This window comes from Entelurus aequoreus, linkage group LG05, assembly GCF_033978785.1.
Source record: "Entelurus aequoreus isolate RoL-2023_Sb linkage group LG05, RoL_Eaeq_v1.1, whole genome shotgun sequence".
Classification (NCBI taxonomy): Eukaryota; Metazoa; Chordata; class Actinopteri; order Syngnathiformes; family Syngnathidae; genus Entelurus; species Entelurus aequoreus.
In genome coordinates, this window is record NC_084735.1 from 8290058 (window position 1) to 8316210 (window position 26153).

The window sequence follows — 26153 nt, forward strand, 5'->3', positions numbered from 1 at the left end:
TTGGGAATAATTTCTCATATTCTTTATGTTTCTGAAATATTGCAATATTTTTTCGTAAAATTATTACTTTTTAATGTCAAATTATTACTTTCTAATGCAAAATTGTGACATTTGACGTATAAAATTCAGACCTTTATCACAATATTGCCAATGTTTTTGTTGTTCTTGTAAAATAGTGAATTTTTTTTTGTAAAATTATGACCTTTGTCATAATTAAAATTCTGATTATTATTATAATATTGACAACATTTTAAAGTTTTCTTATAAACCTGTGACCGTTGTCGAGTAAAATACGACTCTTTTCATAAAATTGCCGACATTTTAAGCATTTCTTGTAAAATTGCGACTGTTTTTGAGTAAAATTCCAACTTTTATCATAATATTGCACAAATGTTCAGTTTTCCTTGTAAAATGTTGACTTGCGTTGAGTAAAATGACGACTTTTATTATAATACTGCCAAAATTCTAAGTTTTTCTTGTGAAACTGTGACCTTTTTCTTGTGAAATTCCAACTAATTTTTCACAACAAGCTTTTTTTACATTTGCATAGTATGTATATATTATTAATGTTGTAAATACACTTCTTTATATATCTAGAAAGGCTGGTCCCAAAAAAGAGGGATTTTTCAAATGGACTGTGTGTCGCTTTTAAAAGTGCTCCCCCTCTGGTCAACATATGAAATAACAAGTGTGTGTAAGAAATTGAAATGGTCCCCCTTTGTCAAAATTAGTTTAACAAAAGAATAATAAATATGTAAATAGAGACATACTGTAATAACATGAAGTAAATAATGAAGATTAAAAACCAATTACAAACAAAAAAAATAATAAATTAACTAAAAGCAGTCTTTTTCTCACAATGTGTCGACTTTTTTCTTAAAAAATTGGGAACAATTTCTCATGTTCTTTCTGTTTCTGTAATATTGCAATATTTTCTCGTAAAATTATTACTTTTTATGTAGAATTATTACTTTTCAATGCAAAATGGTGACATTTGACGTGTAAAATTCTGACTTTTGTCACAATATTGCCATTTTGTTGTTGTTAGTAAAATGATGACCTTTGTCATAAGTAAAATTCTGATTATTATTATGATATTGACAACATTTTAAAGTTTCTTATAAAATTGTGACCGTTGTCGCGTAAAAATACGACAAGTTTCATAAAATTGCCAACATTTTAAGCATTTCTTGTAAAATTGCGACTGTTTTTGAGTAAAATTCCAACTTTTATCATAACATTGCACAAATGTTCAGTTTTCCTTGTAAAATGTTGACTTGCGTCGAGTAAAATGACGACTTTTATTATAATACTGCCAAAATTCTAAGTTTTTCTTGTGAAATTGTGATCTTTTTCTTGTGAAATTCCAACTCATTTTTCACAACAAGCTTTTTTTATATTTGCATAGTATGTATGTATTATTAATGTTGTAAATACACTTCTTTATACATCTAGAAAGGCTGGTCCCAAAAAAGAGGGATTTTTCAAATGGACTGTGTGTCGCTTTTAAAAGTGCTCCCCCTCTGGTCAACATATGAAATAACAAGTGTGTGTAAGAAATTAAAATGCGCCCCCTCTGGACAAAATAGTTTAAAAAAAATTAAAAAAAAAAAATTGTATATTGAGACATACTGTAATCATTTCAAGTAAATATTGAAGATTAAAAAACAGTTAAAAACAAAAAAATAAATTAATTAACTAAAAGTAGTCTTTTTCTCACAATGTGCCGACTTTTTTCTTATAAAATTGTAAACAATTTCTCATATTCTTTCTGTTTCTGTAATATTGCAATATTTTCTCGTTTAATTATTACTTTTTAATGCAAAATGGTGACATTTGACGTATAAAATTCTGACTTTTATCACAATATTGCCAATTTCGTTGTTGTTCTTGTAAAATAGTGAATTTATTTTTTGCAAAATGATGACTTTTGTCATAACTAAAACTCTGATTATTATTATAATATTGACAACATTTTTAAGTTTTCTTATAAAATTGGGAATAATTTCTCATATTCTTTATGTTTCTGAAATATTGCAATATTTTTTCGTAAAATTATTACTTTTTAATGTCAAATTATTACTTTGTAATGCAAAATGGCGACATTTGACGTATAAAATTCAGACCTTTATCACAATATTGCCAATGTTTTTGTTGTTCTTGTAAAATAGTGAATTTTTTTTGGTAAAATTATGACCTTTGTCATAAGTAAAATTCAGATTATTATTATAATATTGACAACATTTTAAAGTTTTCTTATAAAACTGTGACCGTTGTCGAGTAAAAATACGACTCTTTTCATAAAATTGCCGACATTTTAAGCATTTCTTGTAAAATTGCGACTGTTGTTGAGTAAAATTCCAAATTATATCATAACATTGCACAAATGTTCAGTTTTTCTTGTCAAATTTTGACTTGCGTTGAGTAAAATGACGACTTTTATTATAATACTGTTTTTCTTGTGAAACTGTGACCTTTTTCTTGTGAAATTCCTACCCATTTTTCACAACAAGCTGTTTTATATGTTTTACACTTCTTTATATATCTAGAAAGGCTGGTCCTAAAGAGGTAGGCAGAGGTCTCAGGCAGGCCTGGCCCTAACCAATCTGGCGCCCTAGGCAAGATTTTAGGTGGCGCCCCCCCACATCGGCAGTGAAGTGTATATACTCACAAGAAACCGAATAGCTTTGTCTTTGACCTTTTTTTTTACTTAAAGAAAGCAAATTAACATATTATATGAGAATGTTATGTTATGATGATCTTTAACCGAATCACAGCAGTGCTCAAATTAAAAAACAGCATTCCCTCTCATGGGATATTGCTTAATTAACATTAATGATGTGCACTTTAACAACTAGGCTTACAACTATACCTAATATATAAAGGGGTGGAAAAGTGACTATTACCTGCAGGGCAAACATTAGCTAACCAGAAGGCAATAACAACGTAAACAAAAAACACCTGCTTAAAAGATCTAATACAAATGTCCCTGAGGAAAGTAAGGTGGGAGTACTGTAATTACCTAACGTTACATTATTATTTTCCATAACAATTTAGCCCCCTCCACAATATTAACCCGACGTTAAAACAGAACTAGCTATTTATTGATTAGCAATTGCTGAATCATGTAACATTAGCTTAATGCTAAAAAAGCCAGGTTACTATCACATTCTGTAACAGACAAATAATTTCATGTAGGCTAACGTTACCTACCTGCTACCTCTGTCTTTTTCTCGTTTCTCCTCTTCTTTTCTCTTTTTTCTTCCCTGGGCACCTGACAGTTTTGGCCGTTTTGACATCTTGTGTTGAAGGGAGGGAAGGGAGGGGGCGCACCGTGCGGGGGGGAGGGGAGGGGGGGGGGCGTAATGTTGTAACAAATAATATTTCTATCAAATAGGCTTTACTTTGCATTTTAATTAACGTGGGATTATATTTTGTATTTAGAAACAATAGTACCAACTTTTTTTTCTTTTTTTTTTTTTTCCTCCAACATTTGTGGCACTGGCGTGGCGCCCCCTGATGGACGGCGCCCTTAGCATTTGCCTATACGGCCTATGCCACGGGTCGGCCCTGGTCTCAGGTCTCAAGAAGGTAAGAAATACAGAAACGTGTGTGTGTGTGTGTGTGTGTGTGTGTGTGTGTGTGTGTGTGTGTGTGTGTGTGTGTGTGTGTGTGTGTGTGTGGGTTCCACCCTGCATCTCTCTTTATTTACTAGGTGTCTTATTTACAATATTAAACAGCAAATGGAAGCCACATTTTAAAGCTTTTTCAAGACACGTGTTTTAATCTTAAAAAAAAAAAAAACACACGTTAGGAATCCAATAGTCGAACATGACAGTTGAATATTATTTTAAAGTGCCCTGTCATGATGATAATTAGCGGCGCGGCTGGTGACGTCATCAACTAATTGCACTTCAACGTAGCCACCAATGGGCGGCAGCACCACTTCCGGTAGGAACCATTGTGCAGGGGGAGGACTTTTGAAGCTGCACACTTGCCGGCGGAAGGACGACGTTTTCCAGACGGATCGTCCCGGCTTGAGTGGGAGTATTTAGTCCTTCTCAGGCGGGATAGCGAGTTATTTTTTAACAGCTTTACGCGAATGAATGTGGTGGATTCATCCCACGAAGGCAACTTTAATTGACGGCCGACTCTGGTATGTATTCTTTGGAGCTCATTCGGGAAGACTCACGCCGAGCACATGCGAGGTGCTAGCATGCTAACATGCTAAGTACTTTGTTACATTGCTACAATATTTCCATGATTCTGCTATTATTTACATATTTGTTGAGTATATTTTAGCATGAATTCAAAGTATGAGGTTTTGTATCTTAGACACAATTGCGATAAGGTTGTTAAAACATCCTGATAAATGTCAATTATGCGGCAAAAACGCCAACAGAGCTAATTATAATTTATTATTATTATTATTAATCATATTTCTCACTCATGACACCACTTTTTTTTTTTCCTAAATATAATTTTTGAATTTGCACATTCTGAAATAGTTTCGTGACTTAAATTGTGGGGATTTTTTTTTTTCTACATTTAAAAAAACAACATTTTTATAGTTTAAGTGTAACACATTTTCAATTTCCTGTATATCAGATCCACTCTTTTTTTTAAATAATTTTTTTACCTTTATTTATAATATGCAACATTTACATACAGGCAAATAAATAATAATAATCAAAACAAGTAACAAAACAGTGCCAGGGGGGTTGTAAACTCAATAAAGCAACCAAAGTAGAATATAAAATCCACTATATTGCCAAAAGTATTTGGCCACCTGCCTTGACTCACATATGAACTTGAAGTGCCATCCCATTCCTAACCCATAAATACCGTATTTTTCGTAGTATACGTCGCTCCGGAGTATAAGTCGCACCGGCCGAAAATGCATAATAAAGAAGGAAAAAAACATATAAGTCGCACCGGAGTATAAGTCGCATTTTTTTGGGGAAATGTATTTGATAAAAGCCAACACCAAGAATATACATTTGAAAGGCAATTTAAAATAAAGAATAGTGAACAACAGGCTGAATAAGTGTACGTTATATGAGGCATAAATAACCAACTGAGAACGTGCCTGGTATGTTAACGTAACATATTATGGTAAGAGTCATTCAAATAACTATAACATATAGAACATGCTATACGTTCACCAAACAATCTGTCACTCCTAACCGCTAAATACCATGAAGTCTTATACGTCTAGTCTCTTACCTCAATGAGCTAAATAATATTAGATATTTTACGCTAATAAATGATAAATAAATAAATGTGTTAATAATAAGTCGCTGCTGAGTATAAGTCGCACCCCCGGTCAAACTATGAAAAAAACTGACTTATAGTCCGAAAAATACGAGATATATATATATATATATATATATATATATATATATATGCGCGCCTTAAGTGCCATCCCATTCCTAACTCAAAGGTTTCAACCTAGTTCGGGGGTCGGCAACCCGCGGCTCTAGAGCCGCATGCGGCTCTTTAGCGCCGCCCTAGTGGCTCTCTGGAGATTTTTCAAAAATGTATGAAGAATGGAAAAAGATGAGGGGAAAAAAATCTATTTTTTGTTTTAGTATGGTTTGTGTAGGAGGACAAACATGACACAAACCTCCCTAATTGTTATAAATCACACTGTTTATATTAAACATAATTCACTGATTCGAGTATTTGGCGAGCGCCGTTTTGTCCTACTAATTTTGGCGGTCCTTGAACTCACCGTATAGTATGTTTACATGTAGAACTTTCTCCGACTTTCTAGGACGTGTTTTATGCCACTTCTTTTTCTGTCTCATTTTGTCCACCACACTTTAAACGTTGTGCATGAATACACAAAGGTGAGTTTTGTTGATGTTATTGACTTGTGTGGAGTGCTAATCAGACATATTTGGTCACTGCATGACTGCAAGCTAATCGATGCTAACATGCTATTTAGGCTAGCGATATGTACATATTGCATCATTATGCCTCATTTGTAGCTATAATTGAGCTCATTTAGCTTCCTTTAAGTCATCTTAATTAAATTTATACCTCATGATACATGTAATATGGCTTTTAATTTTTTGCGGCTCCTGACAGATTTGTTTTTGTATTTTTGGTCCATTATGGCTCTTTCAACATTTTGGGTTGCCGACCCCTGACCTAGTTCAACCTACTCTGGCCTAGTGGTTAGAGTGTCCACCCTGAGGTTGTGAGTTCTAAAAATTCACTATTTTACAAGAACAACAAAAAAAATGGCAATATTGTGATAAAAGTCAGAATTTTATACGTCAAATGTCACCATTTTGCATTAAAAAGTAATAATTTGACATTAAAAAGTAATAATTTTACGAAAAAATATTGCAATATTTCAGAAACAGAAAGAACATGAGAAATTATTCCCCATTTTATAAGAAAAGTTGACACATTGTGAGAAAAAGACTGCTTTTAGTTCATTTATTTATTTTTTTGTTTGTAATTGGTTTTTAATCTTCATTATTTACTTCAAGTTATTACAGTATGTCTCTATTTACATATTTAGAGTGTCCGCTCTGACATGGGTAGGTCGTGAGTTCAAACCCCGGCCGAGTCACACCAAAGACTATAAAAATGGGACCATTACCTCACTGCTTGGCACTCAGCATCAATGGTTGGAATTGGGGGTTAAATCACCAAAAATGATTTCAGAGTGCGGCCACCGCTGCTGCTCACTGCTCCCCTCACCTCCCAGGGGGTGAACAAGGGGATGGGTTAAATGCAGAGGACAAATTTCACCACACCTAGTGTGTGTGTGACTATCATTGGTACTTTAACTTGAACTTTTAATATGATGTTATGTTATAAGCAGCTAATACAGCTTCAACTCTTCTGGGAAGGCTGTCCACAAGGTTGCAGAGCGTGTTTATAGGAATTTTCCACCATTCTTACAAAAAGTGTTTTGGTGAGGTCACACACAAGGAGGCCTGGCTGTCAGTCTCCGGTCTTATTCATCCCAAAGGTGTTCTAGCTGGTTCGGGTCAGGGACTCTGTGCAGGCCAGTCAAGTTTCTCCACACCGGACTCTGTCATCCATGTCTTTATGGACCTTGCTTTGTGCACTGGTGCACAGTCATGTTGGAAGAGGGAGGAGCCCGCTCCAAACTGTTCACACAAATTTGGGAGCATGGAATTGTCCAAAATGTTTTGGTATCCTGGAGCATTCAAAGTTCCTTTCACTGGAACTAAGGGGCCAAGCCCAACTCCTGAAAAACAACCCAGCACCATAATTCCTCCTCCACCAAATTTCACACTGGGCACTATGCAGTCCAAATGTAGCGTTCTCCTGGCAACCTCCAAACCCAGACTGATCCATCAGATTGCCAGAAGGAAAAGTGTGATTCATCAGTCCAGAGAAGGCGTGTCCACTGCTCTAGAGTCCAGTGGCGACGTGCTTTACACCACTGCATCCCACGCTTTGCATTGGACTTGGTGTTGTATGCCTTAGATGCGCTGCTCGGCCATGGAAACCCATTCCTTGAAGCTCTCTGCGTACTGTACGTGGGCTAATTGGAAGGTCACGTGAAGTTTGGAGCTCTGTAGCAACTGACTGTGCAGAAAGTCGTTGCATCAGCATCTGTGACAGTCTACGTGGCCTACCACTCGGTGGCTGAGTTGCTGTTGTTCCCAAACTCTTCACTTTTCTTATAATAAAGTTGACTTTGGAATATTTAGGAGCGAGGAAATTTCACGACTGGATTTGTTGCACAGGTGGCATTCCTATGATAGTTCCATGCTGGAAATCACTGAAAGCGGCCCATCCTTTCACAAATGTTTGTAGAAACAGTCTCCATGCCTAAGTGCTTGATTTGATACACCTGTGATTAGGACCCCTGATTCTCATCATTTGGATGGGTGGCCAAATACTTTTGGCAATATAGTGTATATATAACCAGTGTTTCCCATAAACTGCCAAGATACCTGTGGCGGTGGGGGGCGTGGATATGGGCGTGGTCACCATGACATCATCGAGTAATTTGCATAATTTACTACAATGATTTGATTTTCTCTAAAAAGGCTCAAAAAATGTATACTTACTAATTAATAATAACAGTTTTGTTTTAAACGTCCATCCATCCATCCATTTTACAATATAATTACAACACTTTATGTACATATTTATATACAGATTTGAACAATAAGTTATTCACTGATATATATTTATTAATTGTGGTTCTTACAAAAAAGATATCTTATAAAATATAAAAGCTAAAATGTCTCAAAGCTCTGTTTTAATTAGTGCATACTAAATAATTTAACTTTAGCCTACTACTACAACCATATTATTTACCAGCAACATAAAGTGAAACAGAGGCAGAGGTGTCCTGCCACAGTCAGTAACAAATAAACAGCTGTTCAAGCACAAGTTCAGTAAATAATCCATATTTGGAGCACAGCATCATAGTTTTCACAGCTTTTTGGTTGTTAGAGGTAGAAAGCGTATTAAATTGAAGTTGTAATTCTTTTTTAAAGGCACAAAAAACAGGTCTGATATTGAGAAACTTACCGTATTTTTCGGACTATAAGTCGCAGTTTTTTTCATAGTTTGGGGGTGCGACTTACACTCAGGAGCGACTTATGTGTGAAATGATTAACACATTAGCGTAAAATATCAAATAATATTATTTAGCTCATTCACGTAAGAGACTAGACCGGGGGTCGGCAACCCGCGGCTCTAGAGCTGCCTGCGGCTCTTTAGCGCCGTCCTAGTGGCTCTCTGGAGATTTTTCAAAAATGTATGAATAATGGAAAAAGATGAGGGGAAAAAAATCTATTTTTTTGTTTTAGCATGGTTTCTGCAGGAGGACAAACATGACACAAACCTCCCTAATTGTTATAAATCACACTGTTTATATTAAATATGCTTCACTGATTCGAGTATTTGGCGAGCGCCGTTTTGTCCTACTTATTTTGGCGGTCCTTGAACTCACCGTATAGTTTGTTTACATGTATAACTTTCTCCGATTTTCTAGGACGTGTTTTATGCCACTTTTTCTGTCTCATTTTGTCCACCACACTTTTAACGTTGTGCATGAATGCACAAAGGTGAGTTTTGTTGATGTTTTTGACTTGTGTGAAGTGCTAATCAGACATATTTGGTCACTGCATGACTGCAAGCTAATCGATGCTAACATGCTATTTAGGCTAGCTATATGTACATATTGCATCATTATGCCTCATTTGTAGGTATATTTGAGGTCATTTAGTTTCCTTTAAGTCCTCTTAATTAAATTCATATCTCATGACACATCTAATATGGCTTTTAATTTTTTGCGGCTCCAGACAGATTTGTTTTTGTATTTTTGGTCCAATATGGCTCTTTCAACATTTTGGGTTGCCGACCCCTGGACTAGATGTATAAGATTTCATGGGATTTAGCGATTAGGAGTGACAGATTGTTTGGTAAACGTATAGCATGTTCTATATGTTATGGTTATTTGAATGACTCTTACCATAATATGTTACGTTAACATACCAGGCACCTTCTCAGTTGGTTATTTATGCCTCATATAACGTACACTTATTCAGCCTGTTGTTCACTATTCTTTATTTATTTTAAATTGCCTTTCAAATGTCTATTCTTGCTGTTGGCTTTTATCAAATACATTTCCCCAAAAAATGCGACTTATATGTTTTTTCCCTTCTTTATTATGCATTTTCGGCCGGTGCGACTTATACTCCGAAAAAAAACGGTACATTTTTGTTAGTTTACGATAAAGGCTCGGCTGTAATATTGCACAATCCTATAATTACATCAAGCGTAACCCATTTTTTTGTCATTCGCTCTAGTCCTGCTAACTTTCTGGTAGCTTCAATGAGAATATCCACAGACAAGACAACTTTTCAATGAATGTCGCATAATGTTGATAATGTTTAAACGCTGTATCGCTGTTAATACTGTTGTTAACTAACATGGATATCGCGTCCGCGCCTCATTGCACAACCTGCTATTAAATGAATGCTTTACGTTTGCATTGTGTGACAGCGTCTGACTGGCTCGGAGGCTGCGCGCCTCTCCACAGTTGGAGACACCGTAAGTCCTTCCTGGAAAAGCACATCTGATTATTTTCCTGTAAAAAAAAAACAAAAAATGGTTAATGTTCTTTGTTGGATGTTTGCAGAATTGCACAATGTTCCATTCGACTTGCTTGTACGTGTCTCTGAATGTCCTAGTTTTACTTCCGAGTGCAAAGCCTTTTATAAAAGGATAATTTTGATTTTTATTAGAGAAAGAGTAGCCCCGAGTATCGTTCAGTTAAACCGATACGGTACCAATTCCCAGTACCTGGGAATCAATACCGGTACTCAACGGCACCAATTTTAAGTACTCTAGCGTGTGTTCACAAATTTTTATTGTTTTTGATGATACAATCATATTTTATTGCAACATTTGTTAGAATAATTATGTGTAAGTTATCACACAATCTTACGCTTAAAGGCCGTTGCTATAGTTAATATCAATTGTGCTGAAGTTGTACTTTTCTATCTGTGCGAAGGGACAACTTGCAATCTTGGATTGCGAGTGGTCTCGTATCGGCGTTTGTGTCCAGAACATTGAGTACCGTGACGCAGACAAAGCAGAGACAGGGCAATATCACAAGTTTCAGCACATTTCCCTTTCATGAATAATCATATATTATTTTTTGATTGATTGAAACTTTTATTAGTAGATTGCACAGTACAGTACATATTCCGTACAATTGACCACTAAATGGTAACACCCCAATGAGTTTTTCAACTTGGTTAAGTCGGGGTCCACTTAAATAAATTCATGGTAAAACTGGGGCTGCTGAAATTACCCCCCTTCCTTCGGAAGCAGCCTCCGTGATGTAACCAGGGACCTCCCGAATAAATAGTGGAGCACGTGGGCTGTGCCTTAGAGCGCAGGTTGGAACTGTAACTTAAGTGTACAGCCCAATACGTCTCTCCTCGTCGAGCTAAATTGAACTCTGTCTCTGCATGATTCCTTGCTTCTTGTCTGTTTAATAGATATCATCAGTGTTTGAACCTGACACATTCAAACATTATCTGTTTAACTACAGTAATGTAAAGTTTATGGTGTTTTTGTTGCGCCCTAAAAAGCGTTACTACTGTAAGTGTTGTACTTATTATCCACCGGCTGTTTGATTGTAACGTTCATTTTAGTTGTGGTTTCCATTAACACATTTTGGAGGTGTTGAAATCGCCGCTTAAAGGCCTACTGAAAGCCACTACTACCGACCACGCAGTCTGATAGTTTATATATCAATGATGAAATCTTAACATTGAAACACATGCCAATACGGCCGGGTTAACTTATAAAGTGCGATTTTTAAATTCCCGCCACACTTCCGGTTGAAAAACTCCTTTGGATATGATTTATGCGCGTGACGTCACAAAATCCACGGAAGTGGTTGGACCCCATCGACCCGATACAAAAAACTCTTGTTTTCTCCGACAAAATTCCATAGTATTCTGGACATCTGTGTTGGTGAATCTTTTGCAATTTGTTTAATGAACAATGGAGGCTGCAAAGAAGAACGTTGTAGGTGGGATCGATCGGTGTATTAGCGGCTAAGTACAATACTTACAGCAACACAACAAGGACTACTTACTACGCCTAGCCGATGCTTGCCGCCAAACCCACGGATGAAGTCCTTCGTCGCGCCGTCGATCTCTGGAACGCAGGTGAGCACGGCTGTTGATGGGAAGATGAGGGCTGGCTGGCGTAGGTGGAACGCTAATGTTTTTATCATAGTTCTGTGAGGTCCGGTTGCTAAGTTGCTTAATTAGCCTTAGCGTCGTTAGCAACAGCATTGTTAAGCCTTACCAGGCTGAGAATTTTTAACCGTGTAGTTACATGTACATGGTTTAATAGTATTGTTGATCTTCTGTCTATCCTTCCAGTCAGGGGTTTATTTCCTTTGTTTCTATCTGCATTTGAGAACGATGCTATCACGTTAGCTCAGTAGCTAAGTGTGTCACCGATGTATTGTCGTGGAGATAAAAGTCACTTTAAATGTCCATTTCGCGTGCTCGGCTCTCATTTTCAAGAGGATATAGTATCCGAGGTGGTTTGAAATACAAATCCGTGATCCACAATAGAAAAAGGAGAGAGTGTGGAATCCAATGAGCCAGCTTGTACCTAAGTTACGGTCAGAGCGAAAAAAGATACGTCCATCACTGCCTCTCTAGTCCTTCACTGTAACGTTCCTCATCTACGAATCTTTCATCCTCGCTCAAATTAATGGGGTAATCGTCGCTTTGTCGCTCCGAATCTCTCTCTCGCTCCATTGTAAACAACGGGGAATTGTGAGGAATACTAGCTCCTGTGACGTCACGCTACTTCCGGTACAGGCAAGGCTTTTTTTTATCAGCGAGCAAAAGTTGCGGACTTTATCGTCGATTTTCTCTACTAAATCCTTTCAGCAAAAATATGGCAATATCGCGAAATGATCAAGTATGACACATAGAATGGATCTGCTATTCCCGTTTAAATAAAAAAAATTCATTTCAGTAGGCCTTTAAAATCGCTAATGCTAATCCGTAGCGTATCAATAGCAAAGCCAATGTATATTAGCGTCAAGCTAGTGCATTTCGAGGAAAATGGAGCCTACTTTACTTGGGAGACAGTTACTTTGTTGGCATTGAAAATTGCAACACCTGTTTGTTCTTTTTTTTTTTTTTTTACTGATGATTAAAGAGATTGCAAGTGGAACCAGAACCGTAAAAACCTTCTCACTCTCCCGCCCCCCAGCTACCCCGGAGGAGTGCCGGGTTGCCATGGTGATATTGGTCGAGATGCAGCGGCTGGACCTCGGGACAAGCGGCGGGATTCCAATGACGGGTGACTCGGCGGACACCGGTTTGGGGGCTCGGGCCTCGCCTCTGGTGGGGTATTTGGGAAAAGTCAGTTGCTCTCCTCACTCGCTGTTGTCACCTGCGCAAAGCTGAAATTGTGTTTGAACGCCACTGCGACTAAGCAGTGCCACTCCAAATTACATGTCAAAGAAACCCACGGAAATCTTTTGGTAAAAGGCGAAAGTTGTAGTTTATTGAACAAACATTGGTCATGTTGGGAAGAACACACGGTTACCGTTGCTATGCACCGGCCACTGCGTGCTTGCGGCACTTCCGCAGTATCACAGTGTTGTTTTCATTGTAATAATGATGCGGTGTCTCACATCCTGCTGCTTTGTCGAAGGTTCAAGAGAGAGCGGCGTCTCTCGACACGTGTCCATGGTGCGCCGCCAGAGGCCTGAGCTCCCCTCTGCGCTCGTACCGCGTCAACCTGCACGAGTCCATCACGCTGTGCACCGACCCTCAGGTCAGTCTGCACTCCGCTTTCAGTCACTGGATCCAAAAAAAAGTCAATCAAAACACCACTAACTGCTACCATTTGATATCGGGTGGTGGTCCGATGTCAGCACAAAAAAAACAAGTATTGGGTGTAGGGCTGGGCGATACGGCCTTTTTTTAATATCTCGATATGTTTAGGCCAGGGATGTCCAAAGTGCGGCCCGCAGGTAATTTTTTAACGGCCCCAAGCAGGGCCGGCCCGTGGCATAGGCCGTATAGGCAAATGCTAAGGGCGCCGTCCATCAGGGGGCGCCACGCCAGTGCCACAAATGTTGGAGGAAAAAAATAAAAAAGTTGGTACAATTATTTCTAAATACATAAAATAATCCCACGTTAATTTAAATGCAAAGTAAAGCCTATTTAATAGAAATATTATTTGTTACAACATTACGCACCCCCCTCCCCCCGCACGGTGCGCCCCCTCCCTTCCCGTATCATGACTCTTTTTGGACGTCACCACATCAAAAAATCAACACAAGATGTCAAAACGGCCAAAACTGTCATGTGCCCAGGGAAGAAAAAAGAGAAGAGGAGGAGAAACGAGAAAAAGACAGAGGTAGCAGGTAGGTAACGTTAGCCTACATGAAATTATTTGTCTGTTACAGAATGTGATAGTAACCTTTAGCATTAAGCTAATGTTACATGATTCTGCAATTCCTAATCAATAAATAGCTAGTTCTGTTTTAACTTCGGGTTAATATTGTTGAGGGGGCTAAATTGTTATGGAAAATAATAATGTAACGTTAGGTAATTACTAGAGATGTCCGATAATATCGGTCTGCCGATATTATCGGCCGATAAATGCGTTAAAATGTAATATCGGAAATTATCGGTATCGGTTTTTTTATTATCAGTATCGTTTTGTTTTTTTTTGTTGTTTTTTTATTAAATCCACATAAAAAACACAAGATACACTTACAATTAGTGCACCAACCCAAAAAACGTCCCTCCCCCATTTACACTCATTCACACAAAGGGGTTGTGTCTTTCTGTTATTAATATTCTGGTTCCTACATTATATATCAATATATATCAATACAGTCTGCAAGGGATACAGTCCGTAAGCACACATGATTGTGCGTGCTGCTGCTCCACTAATAATACTAACCTTTAACAGTTAATTTTACAAATTTTCATTAATTACTAATTTCTATGTAACTGTTTTTATATTGTTTTACTTTCTTTTTTATTCAAGAAAATGTTTTTAATTTATTTATCTTATTTTATTTGATTCATTTTTTTAAAAAGTACCTTATCTTCACCATACCTGGTTGTCCAAATTAGGCATAATAATGTGTTAATTCCACGACTGTATATATCGGTTGATATCGGTATCGGTTGATATCGGTATCGGTAATTAAAGAGTTGGACAATATCGGCATATCGGATATCGGCAAAAAGCCATTATCGGACATCCCTAGTTATTACAGTACTCCCTGGTGTACAGTAATTTGTAAGTCATTCTAGTTAATGCAATATTAAAAAGCACAAATAGAGAACTCTGTTGGATCCCCTTTTTTTGTAATATAGTTGTTAAAGTCATACTGGTTTGATATCTTGTTTTGTGCTGTGCCTTATTTATATTGTATTTTTAATTTATTTTATGCAACTTGTTGACACGTTTTATTTTGTGTTTATGTATGTAAAAAATAATGTATTTCATATATACATTTTTTATTTTTTGTATTCATTTATTTATCCATAGTTTTTTTATCTTGTTAACAATTCTGATTGTTAATTTGCTTTCTTTAAGTAAAAAAAAGGTCAAAGACAAAGCTATTCGGTTTCTTGTGAGTATATACACTTCACTGCCGATGTGGGGGGGCGCCACCTAAAATCTTGCCTAGGGCGCCAGATTGGTTAGGGCCGGGCCTGGCCCCAAGGCACATTCTAAAAATACGATAAAAAAACATAAAAAGTGGTATAAAGGAGACAATAAAATGTTGCTATGTTGACTCTAATAACACTAAGCTGTCATGCAGGCTGTTTCTTTCTTTAAAACATAATAATGAATCAAAAACAATGTTATGAATTATTGACCTATTCAAGGCTCCAATTAGGTCACATTAAATATTCCACTTTGAGATATTTTTGGGGGAAAATGTTGCATATTTTCTGTTTGCCATATAAAAAACTGTTTATTTTTTAATTTTTTAAAGAAGGGCCTAAAATGAACAAATGAACATAATAAACAACAATACAAGTTATAATTGACGGATAGATCTGAAGTTGATCTCGAGACTATTGTGTTAAGTTTTTTAAAAAATTACGATTTATTTTTTAACACTTTACTGAGCAGGACCCTTTTGGATCCCCAATAATTTTAGTGGGACTTTTTTTTTTTTTTTAAGTGTCATTGCTCAAAAAATAATAAAGTAAAATCAATGTTGTTATGAGTTATGTTATGAGCTCCAATTATTATATAAGCTGAAATGTTCCACTTTAAAATTTTATTGGGGGAAAATATTTCATATTTTGTGTTTTTTCCATAAAAAACTGGGTTTTCTTTGGCAAAAAGGGCATACAACTTAAATCTAAAAAAAAAATGTTATATTGACAGACATACCTAATGTTGATCTAGATATTTAAACTTTGAATGATAATAATACTAAATAATGACTTTTTTTTAACCTAAACCCTTTGGAGTCCCCGGTATCAAGCCTGAGTGGAGGCCTAAATGTATATTTTTTATACATATATTGTATTGGTTTTTAAAATAAATATCCAAATGGCCCTGCTTGCTTTGATTTTTCAGTGTGCTGCCCTCAGTGGAAAAAGTTTGGACACCCCTGGTTTAGGCCATGTCACGATACACCATATATATGTGGATATTTTGCCTTAGCCTGGAATGAACACTTGATGCATATAATCACAGCAGTATGATGATTCTATGTGTCTACATTAAAACATTCTTCTTCATACTGCATTAATATATGCTACTTTTAAACTTTCATGCAGAGAGGGAAATCACAACTAAAAGTGTATTTATTAAACAGTTATTAAGCAGTGGCACAAACATTCATGTCATTTCCAAAACAGAAAGTGCAAGATTGTCAGAGACATTTTAAAACAAGCTATTAGTGCACTTTTGTGCATGATGTCACTAAGATGGCATATCAAAACAACACTAAATTAAAGTGCACTTTTGTACAGAACGCCACTACAATAGTTTAAAACAAATAAAGTGCACTTTTGTGCATGATGTCACACAAGATGTTTCAATAAGTGTCAAATAAAAATGAGCTGCATAATAGGAAATCAAATAGCAGTGTTTCCCACACATTCATTTATTTGTGGCGGCTCGCCACGAAAGAATTACGTCCGCCACAAATAATTTTTATTTTTATTTTTTTTATTTTATTTATTTTTTGTCCTGTCCAGCTTCTCAGGCAAATCATATAGTTGATGTAGATGCCCATATAGGCTGTTCAGATTTACTTTACAAAAGAGAAGTGTAGGATACTTCTCTCGTTGCCTTATTTCAATTATTCAATTAATTGAAATAAGGCAATTTGTATTTGACCACTACTGTTTTCTGTTTATTTGTTACTGACTGTGGCAGGACACCTATGCCTCTGTTTCACTTTATGTTGCTGGTAAATAATATGGTTGTAGTAGTAGGCTAAAGTTAAATTATTTAGTATGCACCAATTAAAGGGCAGAGCTCTAAGAGACATTTTAGCTTTTATATTTTATAAGATATATTTTTTGTAAGAACCACAATTAATAAATATATTTCAGTGAATAACTTATTGTTCAAATCTGTATATAAATATGTACATAGTGTTGTAATTATATTGTAAAATGGATGGATGGATGGACGTTTAAAACAAAACTGTTATTATTGATTAGTAAGTATACATTTTTTGAGCCTTTTTAGAGAAAATCATATTGTAGTCAATTATGCAAATTACTCGATGATGTCATGGTGACCACGCCCATAGCCACACCCCCACCGCCACAGGTATCTTGGCAGTTTATGGGAAACACTGAATAGTGTATGTCCTTCGCTATGTGGTAGGTTCCTGCGGACGTTATCTCCTTATGTCGTGGACTATTTTTTTCATACGGCATTTTGTTGGTGTGGCACCGAACGGAGATGTTGACATGCGGAGTTTCAAGCACTCTTCATTCTCTAGCGGCTGACTTTTCAAATGATGCTACATATTAGCAGTGCTGCTACATTTTGTAGCAACGCTTTTGCCCCACACTTGACAAATTACGGTTGTCTGTTCGACATCTTCCCACTCGAAGCCAAACCACCGCCAGACGTTGGACCCCCTGCTGCTTTTCTTCCTTCATTTGTTACCAGATTCGCACTTTCTTTCTCTCGTATTACCACTCGCACCACAGCTAACGTCACCCATGCCGCTACCTCTCTGCTCCGCGAGGGCGTATACGTATGTAAGAAGGTGCGCTTGTTTTAAGTCTCTGTGAGAAGGAGAGACAAGATAGAGGGGGAAACGCATGCAGTTTAATGCCCCGCAGCTAAAAGCAACTGCGTGAGAACGTATATGTGAATATCACGATATAGTCATTTTCTATATCGCACAGAGACAAACCCGCGATATATCCAGTATATCGATATATCGCCCAGCCCTAGTATCGGTTTCAAAAAGTAAAATTAATGACTTTTTAAAACGGCGCAGTACATATCCGGTAAAACACGGACGTATGGCATACTTGCCAACCCTCCCGATTTTCCCGGAAGACTCCCGAATTTCAGTGCCCCTCCCGAAAATCTCCCGGGGCAATCATTCTCCCGAATTTCTCCCGATTTCCACCCGGACAACAATATTGGGGGCGTTCCTTAAAGGTAGGGGTGTAACGGTACGTACCTCGGTTTAGAGGTCATGGTTCGGTTCATTTTCGGTACAGTCAAAAAACAACAAAATATACATTTGGTATTTATTTACCAAATTTGCAAAATCTTCCACCAAAAATATTTTTCTAAGTGGAATATTTGATGTGAAGTAATGGGAACCTTGGATAGGTCAATAATTCATAATAACATTGATTTTGATTCATTATTATGTTTTGAGCAATGACAGTTTGAAAGAAAAAAAAAACAGCTTTGTTTTATTAGTCAACATTGCAACTTTTTCTACATTACATTTAACCTTTAAAGGCCTACTGAAAGCCACTACTAGCGACCACGCAGTCTGATAGTTTATATATCAATGATGAAATCTTAACATTGCAACACATGCCAATACGGCCGGGTTAACTTATAAAGTGACATTTTAAATTTCCTGCGAAACTTCCGGTTGAAAACGTCTTTGTATAATGACGTATGCGCGTGACGTCAATGGTTGAAACGGAAGAATTCGGACACCATTGTATCCAATACAAAAAGCTCTGTTTTCATCTCAAAATTCCACAGTATTCTGGACATCTGTGTTGGTGAATCTTATGCAATTTGTTTAATGAACAATGGAGACTGCAAAGAAGAAAGCTGTAGGTGGGATCGGCGTATTAGCGGCGGATGCAGCAACACAACCAGGAGGACTTAGTTGGATAGCAGACGCGCTACCGCGAGTACAGCTTTGGTTTCCAAACATTTGATCGCTTGCCCGTACGTGCGTGGCGCTATGTGCATGTCACATACGTAACTTTGGGGAAATATATATTTCTTGCCGACTCTGATGGCGGCCGGGGTGTCGTTGAAAGCTACAACGCCCGCCGCCGCACCGCTGTCCTCACCTTGACTTCCTCCGTCTCCGGGCCGCCGACCGCATCGGTGATTAAGTGAAGTCCTTCGTCGTGCCGTCGATCACTGGAACGCAGGTGAGCACAGGTGTTGATGAGCAGATGAGGGCTGGCTGGCGTAGGTGGATAGCTAATGTTTTTAGCATAGCTCTGTGAGGTCCCGTAGCTAAGTTAGCTTCAATGGCATTGTTAAGCTTCGCCAGCCTGGAAAGCATTAACCGTGTATTTACATGTCCGTGGTTTAATAGTATTGTTGATTTTCTGTCTATCCTTCCAGTCAGGGGCTTATTTCTTTTGTTTCTATCTGCAGTTAAGCCCGATGCTATCACGTTAGCTCCATAGCTTAAGTGTTTCGCCGATGTATTGTCGTGGAGATAAGTCACTGTGAATGTCCATTTCGCGTTCTCGACTCTCATTTTCAAGAGGATATAGTATCCGAGGTGGTTTAAAATACAAATCCGTGATCCACAATAGAAAAAGGAGAGAGTGTGGAATCCAATGAGCCAGCTTGTACCTAAGTTACGGTCAGAGTGAAAAAAGATGCGTCCTGCACTGCACTCTAGTCCTTCACTCTCACGTTCCTCATCCACGAATCTTTCATCCTGGCTCAAATTAATGGGGAAATCGTCGCTTTCTCGGTCCAAATCGCTCTCGCTGCATTGAAAACAATGGAGAAATGTGAGGAGCCTTTCAACCTGTGACGTCACGCTACTTCCGGTACAGGCGAGGCTTTTTTTTATCAGCGACCAAAAGTTGCGAACTTCATCGTCGATGTTCTCTACTAAATCCTTTCAGCAAAAATATGGCAATATCGCGAAATGATCAAGTATGACACATAGAATGGATCTGCTATCCCCGTTTAAATAGAAAAAATTCATTTCAGTAGGCCTTTAAGCTTTTTATTTCACTTTTGTTATGTTTTTGTTTATTTTAATAGTATTTTTTGAATGTGCCGTGGGCCTTTAAAACATTAGCTGTGGGCTGCAAATGGCCTCCGGGGCACACTTTTGACACCCCTGCTATAGATAATAAAACATTAAATGTGATAAATCTATGGATAAAAAGCAGAGCCTGGCGACGCATGCACGTTTATCATAACTCTCTCTGTCTCTGCCCCTCCCTCACCAATGCTGCTGCATGCACAGTTTGTTTTGTTTTTAACCCCTTCTTAACCCTGAACGTACATTGAAAATACACGCAACACTAACTCAAAATGCCGGACATTTGAGGCATTTAAGAAACTCCGCCCTGACAGCTCCGCAAAAGAGGACATGTCCGGTGAAAAGAGGACGCATGGTCAGTCTATCCTAGCCCGTTAGCTGCTAGCATGCCGTGTGTTGTGCCTCGGTGTGCATTGTTTACACAACGTGCGTTACGCTACTTAATATGTCCGTGTGGAAACTCGTTCGGTACACCTCCGAACCGAACCGGAACCCCCGCACCGAAACGGTTCAATACAAATACACGTACCGTTACACCCCTACTTAAAGGCACTGCCTTTAGCTTCCTGTACAACCTGTCGTCACCTCCGCTTTTCCTCCATACAAACAGCGTGCCGGCCCAGTCGCATAATATATGTGGCTTTTACACACACATAAGTGAATGCAAGGCATACTTGGTCAACAGCCACACAGGTCACACTGAGGGTGGCCGTATAAACAACTTTAACACTGTTACAAATATGCGCCACACTGTGAACCCACACCAAAGAAGAATGACAAACACATTTCGGGAGAACATCCGCACCGTAACACAACATAAACACAACAGAACAAATACCCAGAACCCCTTGCAGCACTAACTCTTCCGGGACGCTACAATATACAGCCCCCCCCCCTGCCCCGCCCCCCACCTCAACCTCCTCATGCTCTCTCAGGGAGAGCATGTCCCAAATTCCAAGCTGCTGTTTTGAGGCATGTTTAAAAAAAAAAATGCACTTTGTGACTTCAATAATAAATATGGCAGTGCCATGTTGGCATTTTTTTTCCATAACTTGAGTTGATTTATTTTGGAAAACCTTGTTACATTGTTTAATGCATCCAGCGGGGCATCACAACAAAATTAGGCATAATAATGTGTTAATTCCACCACTGTATATATCGGTATCGGTTGATATCGGAATGGGTAATTAAGAGTTGGACAATATCGGAATATCGGATATCGGCAAAAAAGCCATTATCAGACATCTCTAAAAACAAGTATTGGGTGGTATTATATTTTACTCCAGTCATTTACAAAAAGTAAACATGCTAGGCTATAGGCTACTTAGAGCTAGCAGTCCCAGTATACCGTACAACCCTAGTATCCTCTTAAGGCCCAAGCTGTTTGTTTACATGCTTTTTTTTTTTTAATTTCTCTTTGCTATTTGGGTTTATTGGACCCTAATTAGAATAAAAACTAAGAATCATCATTTTATATGATGTACTTAGTCCATAAGTACACAAACGTGTACTTCATGTGTAGTGACATGCTAATTCTTTTTTTTACACTTTTTTTCCCTAAATTCCATTGTATGTTATACTCTTCTGACACCACCAGATGGCAGTATAAGTGTCCACATAAATGGCCATAAGACCCCGATTCAGTAGTGTACACAATTTTGGAAATAAGAGCTTAAAAGGTGCTGTTCACGCATGTGGCCACTAAGCCTTTAAAAAAAATTATAATAATAATTCATACCTTTTCTACTGTACAACCCTTTTTAAAAATGCTAGCACCATATAGCATCGTTGTGGCTTGTGCAGCCCTTTGAGACACTCGTGATTTAGGGCTATATAAATAAACATTGATTGATTGAGTCATAGCAAGGAAGATACATGCTCGTGGCGTTTAGCGCTTCAATCAACACACTATTATGTTGTTTTTTTAAACCACATCAATGAAGTGAATTATATTTATATAGCGCTTTTCTCTAGTGACTCAAAGCGCTTTTACGTAGAGAAACCCAATATCTAAGTTCCATTTAAACCAGTGTGGGTGACACCGGGAGCAGGTGGGTAAAGTGTCTTGCCCAAGGACACAAAGGCCGCGACTGGTATGGCGGAAGCGGGGATCGAACCTGGAACCCTCAAGTTGCTGGCCCGGCTACTTTACCAACCACCGCCCCAATGAACACAGAAGTTGAATTGACCAGATTCCACCTTATTTTTTTTACAATGATGATTAATCAAAAGTGTGTTTCCAAACAGTGCCTCTTCCCTCTGGTCAGTCGCCCCCTAGAGGACATTTTGGCCAGCTTGGTTCCAGCAGCTCAAAGCAGAAAGAGGGCGGCCACGGCCCTCGAAGAAGAAGAAAGGGAGGAAGAGGTCAAAGCCAAGCATCTGCGCTCTATTGACCCGCCTCCCGTGGCAGACGTCAACAATACAGAGAGCGGCGCTCTCAATGGCCGCCATGAGGCTCAAAGCGAGGCGGAGACTCAACCCTGCTCGGATTCCCCATTGGGGCTAGAACCTGTAGAAGACGGTGCTGTTCTAGAGAGTTCTGATTCTACAAGTGGGTCCATGCAGGCTCCGTCGGGGGAAGAAGCGGCCTCTCTTCAGCAGGGCGCCAGGTCCGAAGGCGAGGCGGCGGACCTTGTTTCCGTCCCCGAGGATCTCTTCTGGAGGAACGCTCACAACTTGTGCTGGCTGGACGTCCTGCTGGTGGTTCTGGTCCACTGCCGCGGCCTGAGGAGGTGGAAAGTCCCGCAGGAGCCACAGCGGGCGGCCGTCTGGCGCCTGCTCGGCCGCTACGACGACGCCTGCGCCGCTCTCCGTGCTCGCCAGCAGACAGGAAGTGGTGAGTGTCGCTTTATTATTCAGTCAGGTTTTTGAGTGCCGTAACACAGGGGTCTTCAATGCTCTCCAGGCCTGATGGAGGCAGGGGTGTCCAAAGTTTTGTATTCCTAATAAAATCTGTTTAAAAGCAGTCAGAGTGCGAGCAAAAAGACAACAAATATATTTTTTTAATAATACACTTTGGGTCTGGTTTAGTGTTGTCCCCATACCAATATTTTGGTACCGGTACCAAAATGTATTTCGATACTGGACCACAAAAAATGTCATTATTGTCTTTATTGTCACAAAAAATCTTAGGGTATATGAAACATATGTTTATTATTAGAGATATTATCGGCCGATAAATGCTTTAAAATGTAATATCGGAAATTATCGGTATCTGTTTTTTTATTATCGGTATCGTTTTTTTAATTTTTTTTATTAAATCAACATAAAAAACACAAGATACACTTACAATTAGTGCACCAACCCAAAAAACCTCCCTCCCCCATTTACACTCATTCACACAAAAGGGTTGTTTCCTTCTGTTATTAATATTGTGGTTCCTACATTATATATCAATATATATCAATACAGTCTGCAAGGGATACAGTCCGTAAGCACACATGATTGTGCGTGCTGCTGGTCCACTAATAGTACTAACCTTTAACAGTTAATTTTACTAATTTTCATTAATCACTAGTTTCTATGTAACTGATTTTATATTGTTTTATTTTCTTTTTTATTCAAGAAAATGTTTTTAATTTATCTTATTTTATTTTATTAATTAAAAAAAAAAGGACCTTATCTTCACCATACCTGGTTGTCCAAATTACGCATAATAATGTGTTAATTCCACAACTGTATATATCAGTATCGGTATCGGTAATTAAAGAGTTGGACAATATCGGATATCGGCAAAAAGCCATTATCGGACATCCCTATTTATTATTGTAATTTAGTCCTTAAATTAGTGAACATACTAGTCAACTTGTCTTTTAGTAGTACCGTATTTTCCGCACTATAAGGCGCACCTAAAAACCTCCAATTTTCTCAAAAGCTGACAGTGCACCTTATAATCGCCTTATATATGGATCAATATTGAGCCGCGACAACGGGATGCATAACGTAACCCCAGTCTCTACTGTGGCGTCTATTCTATGCGCCTTATAATGCGGTGCGCCTTATAATGTGGTGCGCCTTATATATGAACAAAGTTTTAGAATAGGCCATTCATTGAAGGGTGCGCCTTATAATCAGGTGCGCCTCATAGTGCGGAAAATACGGTAAGTAAACAAACAAAGACTCCTAGTTAGTCTGCTGACGTATGTAGTAACATATTGTGTCATTTATCATTCTACTTTTAAAAAAAAAAAAGGAAAAAAGATTTATCATAGTAGTATCGACTAGATATGCTATTGTACATGGTATCATTACAGTGGATGTCAGGTGTAGATCCACCCATGGCATTTATTTACATTCAGGCGCGCTAGCTTTTGTTAACGGGGACGGCGGTGAGCTATTTTATCCTCCTACGGTGTGTAGTGAAGCATGTTTAGCTATTCCTCATCCTCCAGTGATAATGCTACTTGTAAGAAACGTACTTTATTTGTCGCCATGGAGGCGAGGATTAGTGATTTAGAAGTAGCTAAAACACTGCCGACTGGGGCAGGTCGTACCGGTACCAAAATATTGGTATCGTTACAACACTACACTTAATATATTTTTGATAGGTCATGAAAAAAATATCAATAATTATCAATATCGACACTTACATCGTGATAGTTTTTCTGCCATATTGTAGGTTAGAAAGTTTTGCCTTTGTTTTTCTTTTTTGACAAAATAAAAGTGTATCAAAATGTCCCCCGCCCTACTTCCATATCCTGTATAAATAATGTTGGAAACAAACTAGTTGTCATCGTTAGGGATGATACTCGAAACCGGTTTTCCCGGTTGTTCGATAAGAAAATAACCGAGTCCTCGGACTCGAATCCCTTTTTGAGAACCGGTACCCGTTATCGAGACCACTATAATAAAGAAAAGAGTTGGTTCTTTATTCGAATCCCTCAGAACGAATCCCGTCCCGACCAGAAATGCTCCGTGTGACATCACAATAAATCAGTCACGTAGCTCAGTCGTTAGGCGCAGATAGCGAAAGCAGGAAAACAATGGACGGGAAAAAGCGCTCCAAGGTGTAATAAAGTTCAAAACAAAAAGGTATAATCCAATGAATAACTTTACTGAGAGATTTGAGCAGGGTACAAACTCATGAAGAACACTTTTACGACCCACCGGAAACATAGCAACCAGGCTAGCAACGCACCTCCTTTACGGCAGCTGGCGCAACGTTCTTAAAGCAACCGCAGCACATACATATATATACAACACATCTCCCTTTTTTAACTTTTGTTTTTCACACTGTATATGTGTTGTCTGTCTAATTATAAATAATGCAGACGAGGCGTGTTGGCTGAGTTCTTGACGTTTACTTTCACGGGTGACGACATGCAACAACACTTTTCGGGGCTACCGCGCATGCTCGTCACTCTCGTTGCATGATGGGTAGTGTAGTTGTTATATTCCCAAGCTCATAACATCTTTCCCCCTATAAAGAAATAATGTTAACTCAATAAAGTGTATTTCTTTTTTTAGCTTTAACTTTTCATTTTTTAGCATTGTAACCACATTTGCAAACAACTTTTCTCTTCATAGAATTTTCTTTCTTTCTTTAAAGTGCAAAAATGTCAAAGCATCATAAACAGTTATGTCAAATAGCAGCAGAATTGCACTTTTTGGAGAGCTGTATTATTTCCAGTTTTGTGCCCAAGGGACTGATTTTATTCAACACTATATTATTATTTATACACCTATAGTGCTCACAGAGACAGGTTGTTTTTGTGTTACTGTATATATTTGTTTTTCTGAAAAATCCCACTTAATATACTTTGGGTAACAACAGTCAATGTTTATTTATTTTATTTTATTTTTTTAGGGGGTTAACAGTCAATATTTATTTATTTATTAGAGTAAATTGTTTTCTTATATAATAAAAGTGAGCTTTTGTTAAACCAAATATTGTGTTTTTTTCCATATACAACAACCTATCTGGACTCGATAAGAGAATCGATAAGGAATCGGTTCGATAAGAGAATTCGATAATGGGCTCGAACTCGATAATTTCTTATCAAACATCATCCCTAGTCATCGTGCAATACTAAGACACTCAAACAGTCCAGTATCGTGTTGCTAATCGCTAGCTAGCTTCAGTGCTAACATGAATACAAGGTTTTTTATTTGAAACCCTGGCGGTAGGGTGGCCGTG

General features: G+C 38.2%; 1 protein-coding gene across 4 annotated transcripts in view; it reads left to right on the forward strand.

Moving 5' to 3' along the window:
• The first annotated feature begins 3959 nt into the window (after nucleotides 1-3959).
• LOC133650120 (SUMO-specific isopeptidase USPL1-like) overlaps nucleotides 3960-26153 on the forward strand; it is a 36035-nt gene continuing 13841 nt past the window's right edge. For 3 of the 4 annotated variants that reach the window (XM_062046961.1, XM_062046957.1, XM_062046960.1), the window contains exons 1-4: nucleotides 3960-4156; nucleotides 12766-12917; nucleotides 13213-13335; nucleotides 22265-22853. In XM_062046961.1, coding sequence (XP_061902945.1) covers nucleotides 12792-12917; nucleotides 13213-13335; nucleotides 22265-22853 — 838 coding nt within the window. In that variant the 5' untranslated portion in view covers nucleotides 3960-4156; nucleotides 12766-12791. Of the gene's footprint in view, nucleotides 4157-10014; nucleotides 10063-12765; nucleotides 12918-13212; nucleotides 13336-22264; nucleotides 22854-26153 lie in introns of all 4 variants that reach the window. The other variant, XM_062046958.1, reaches the window with a different exon arrangement.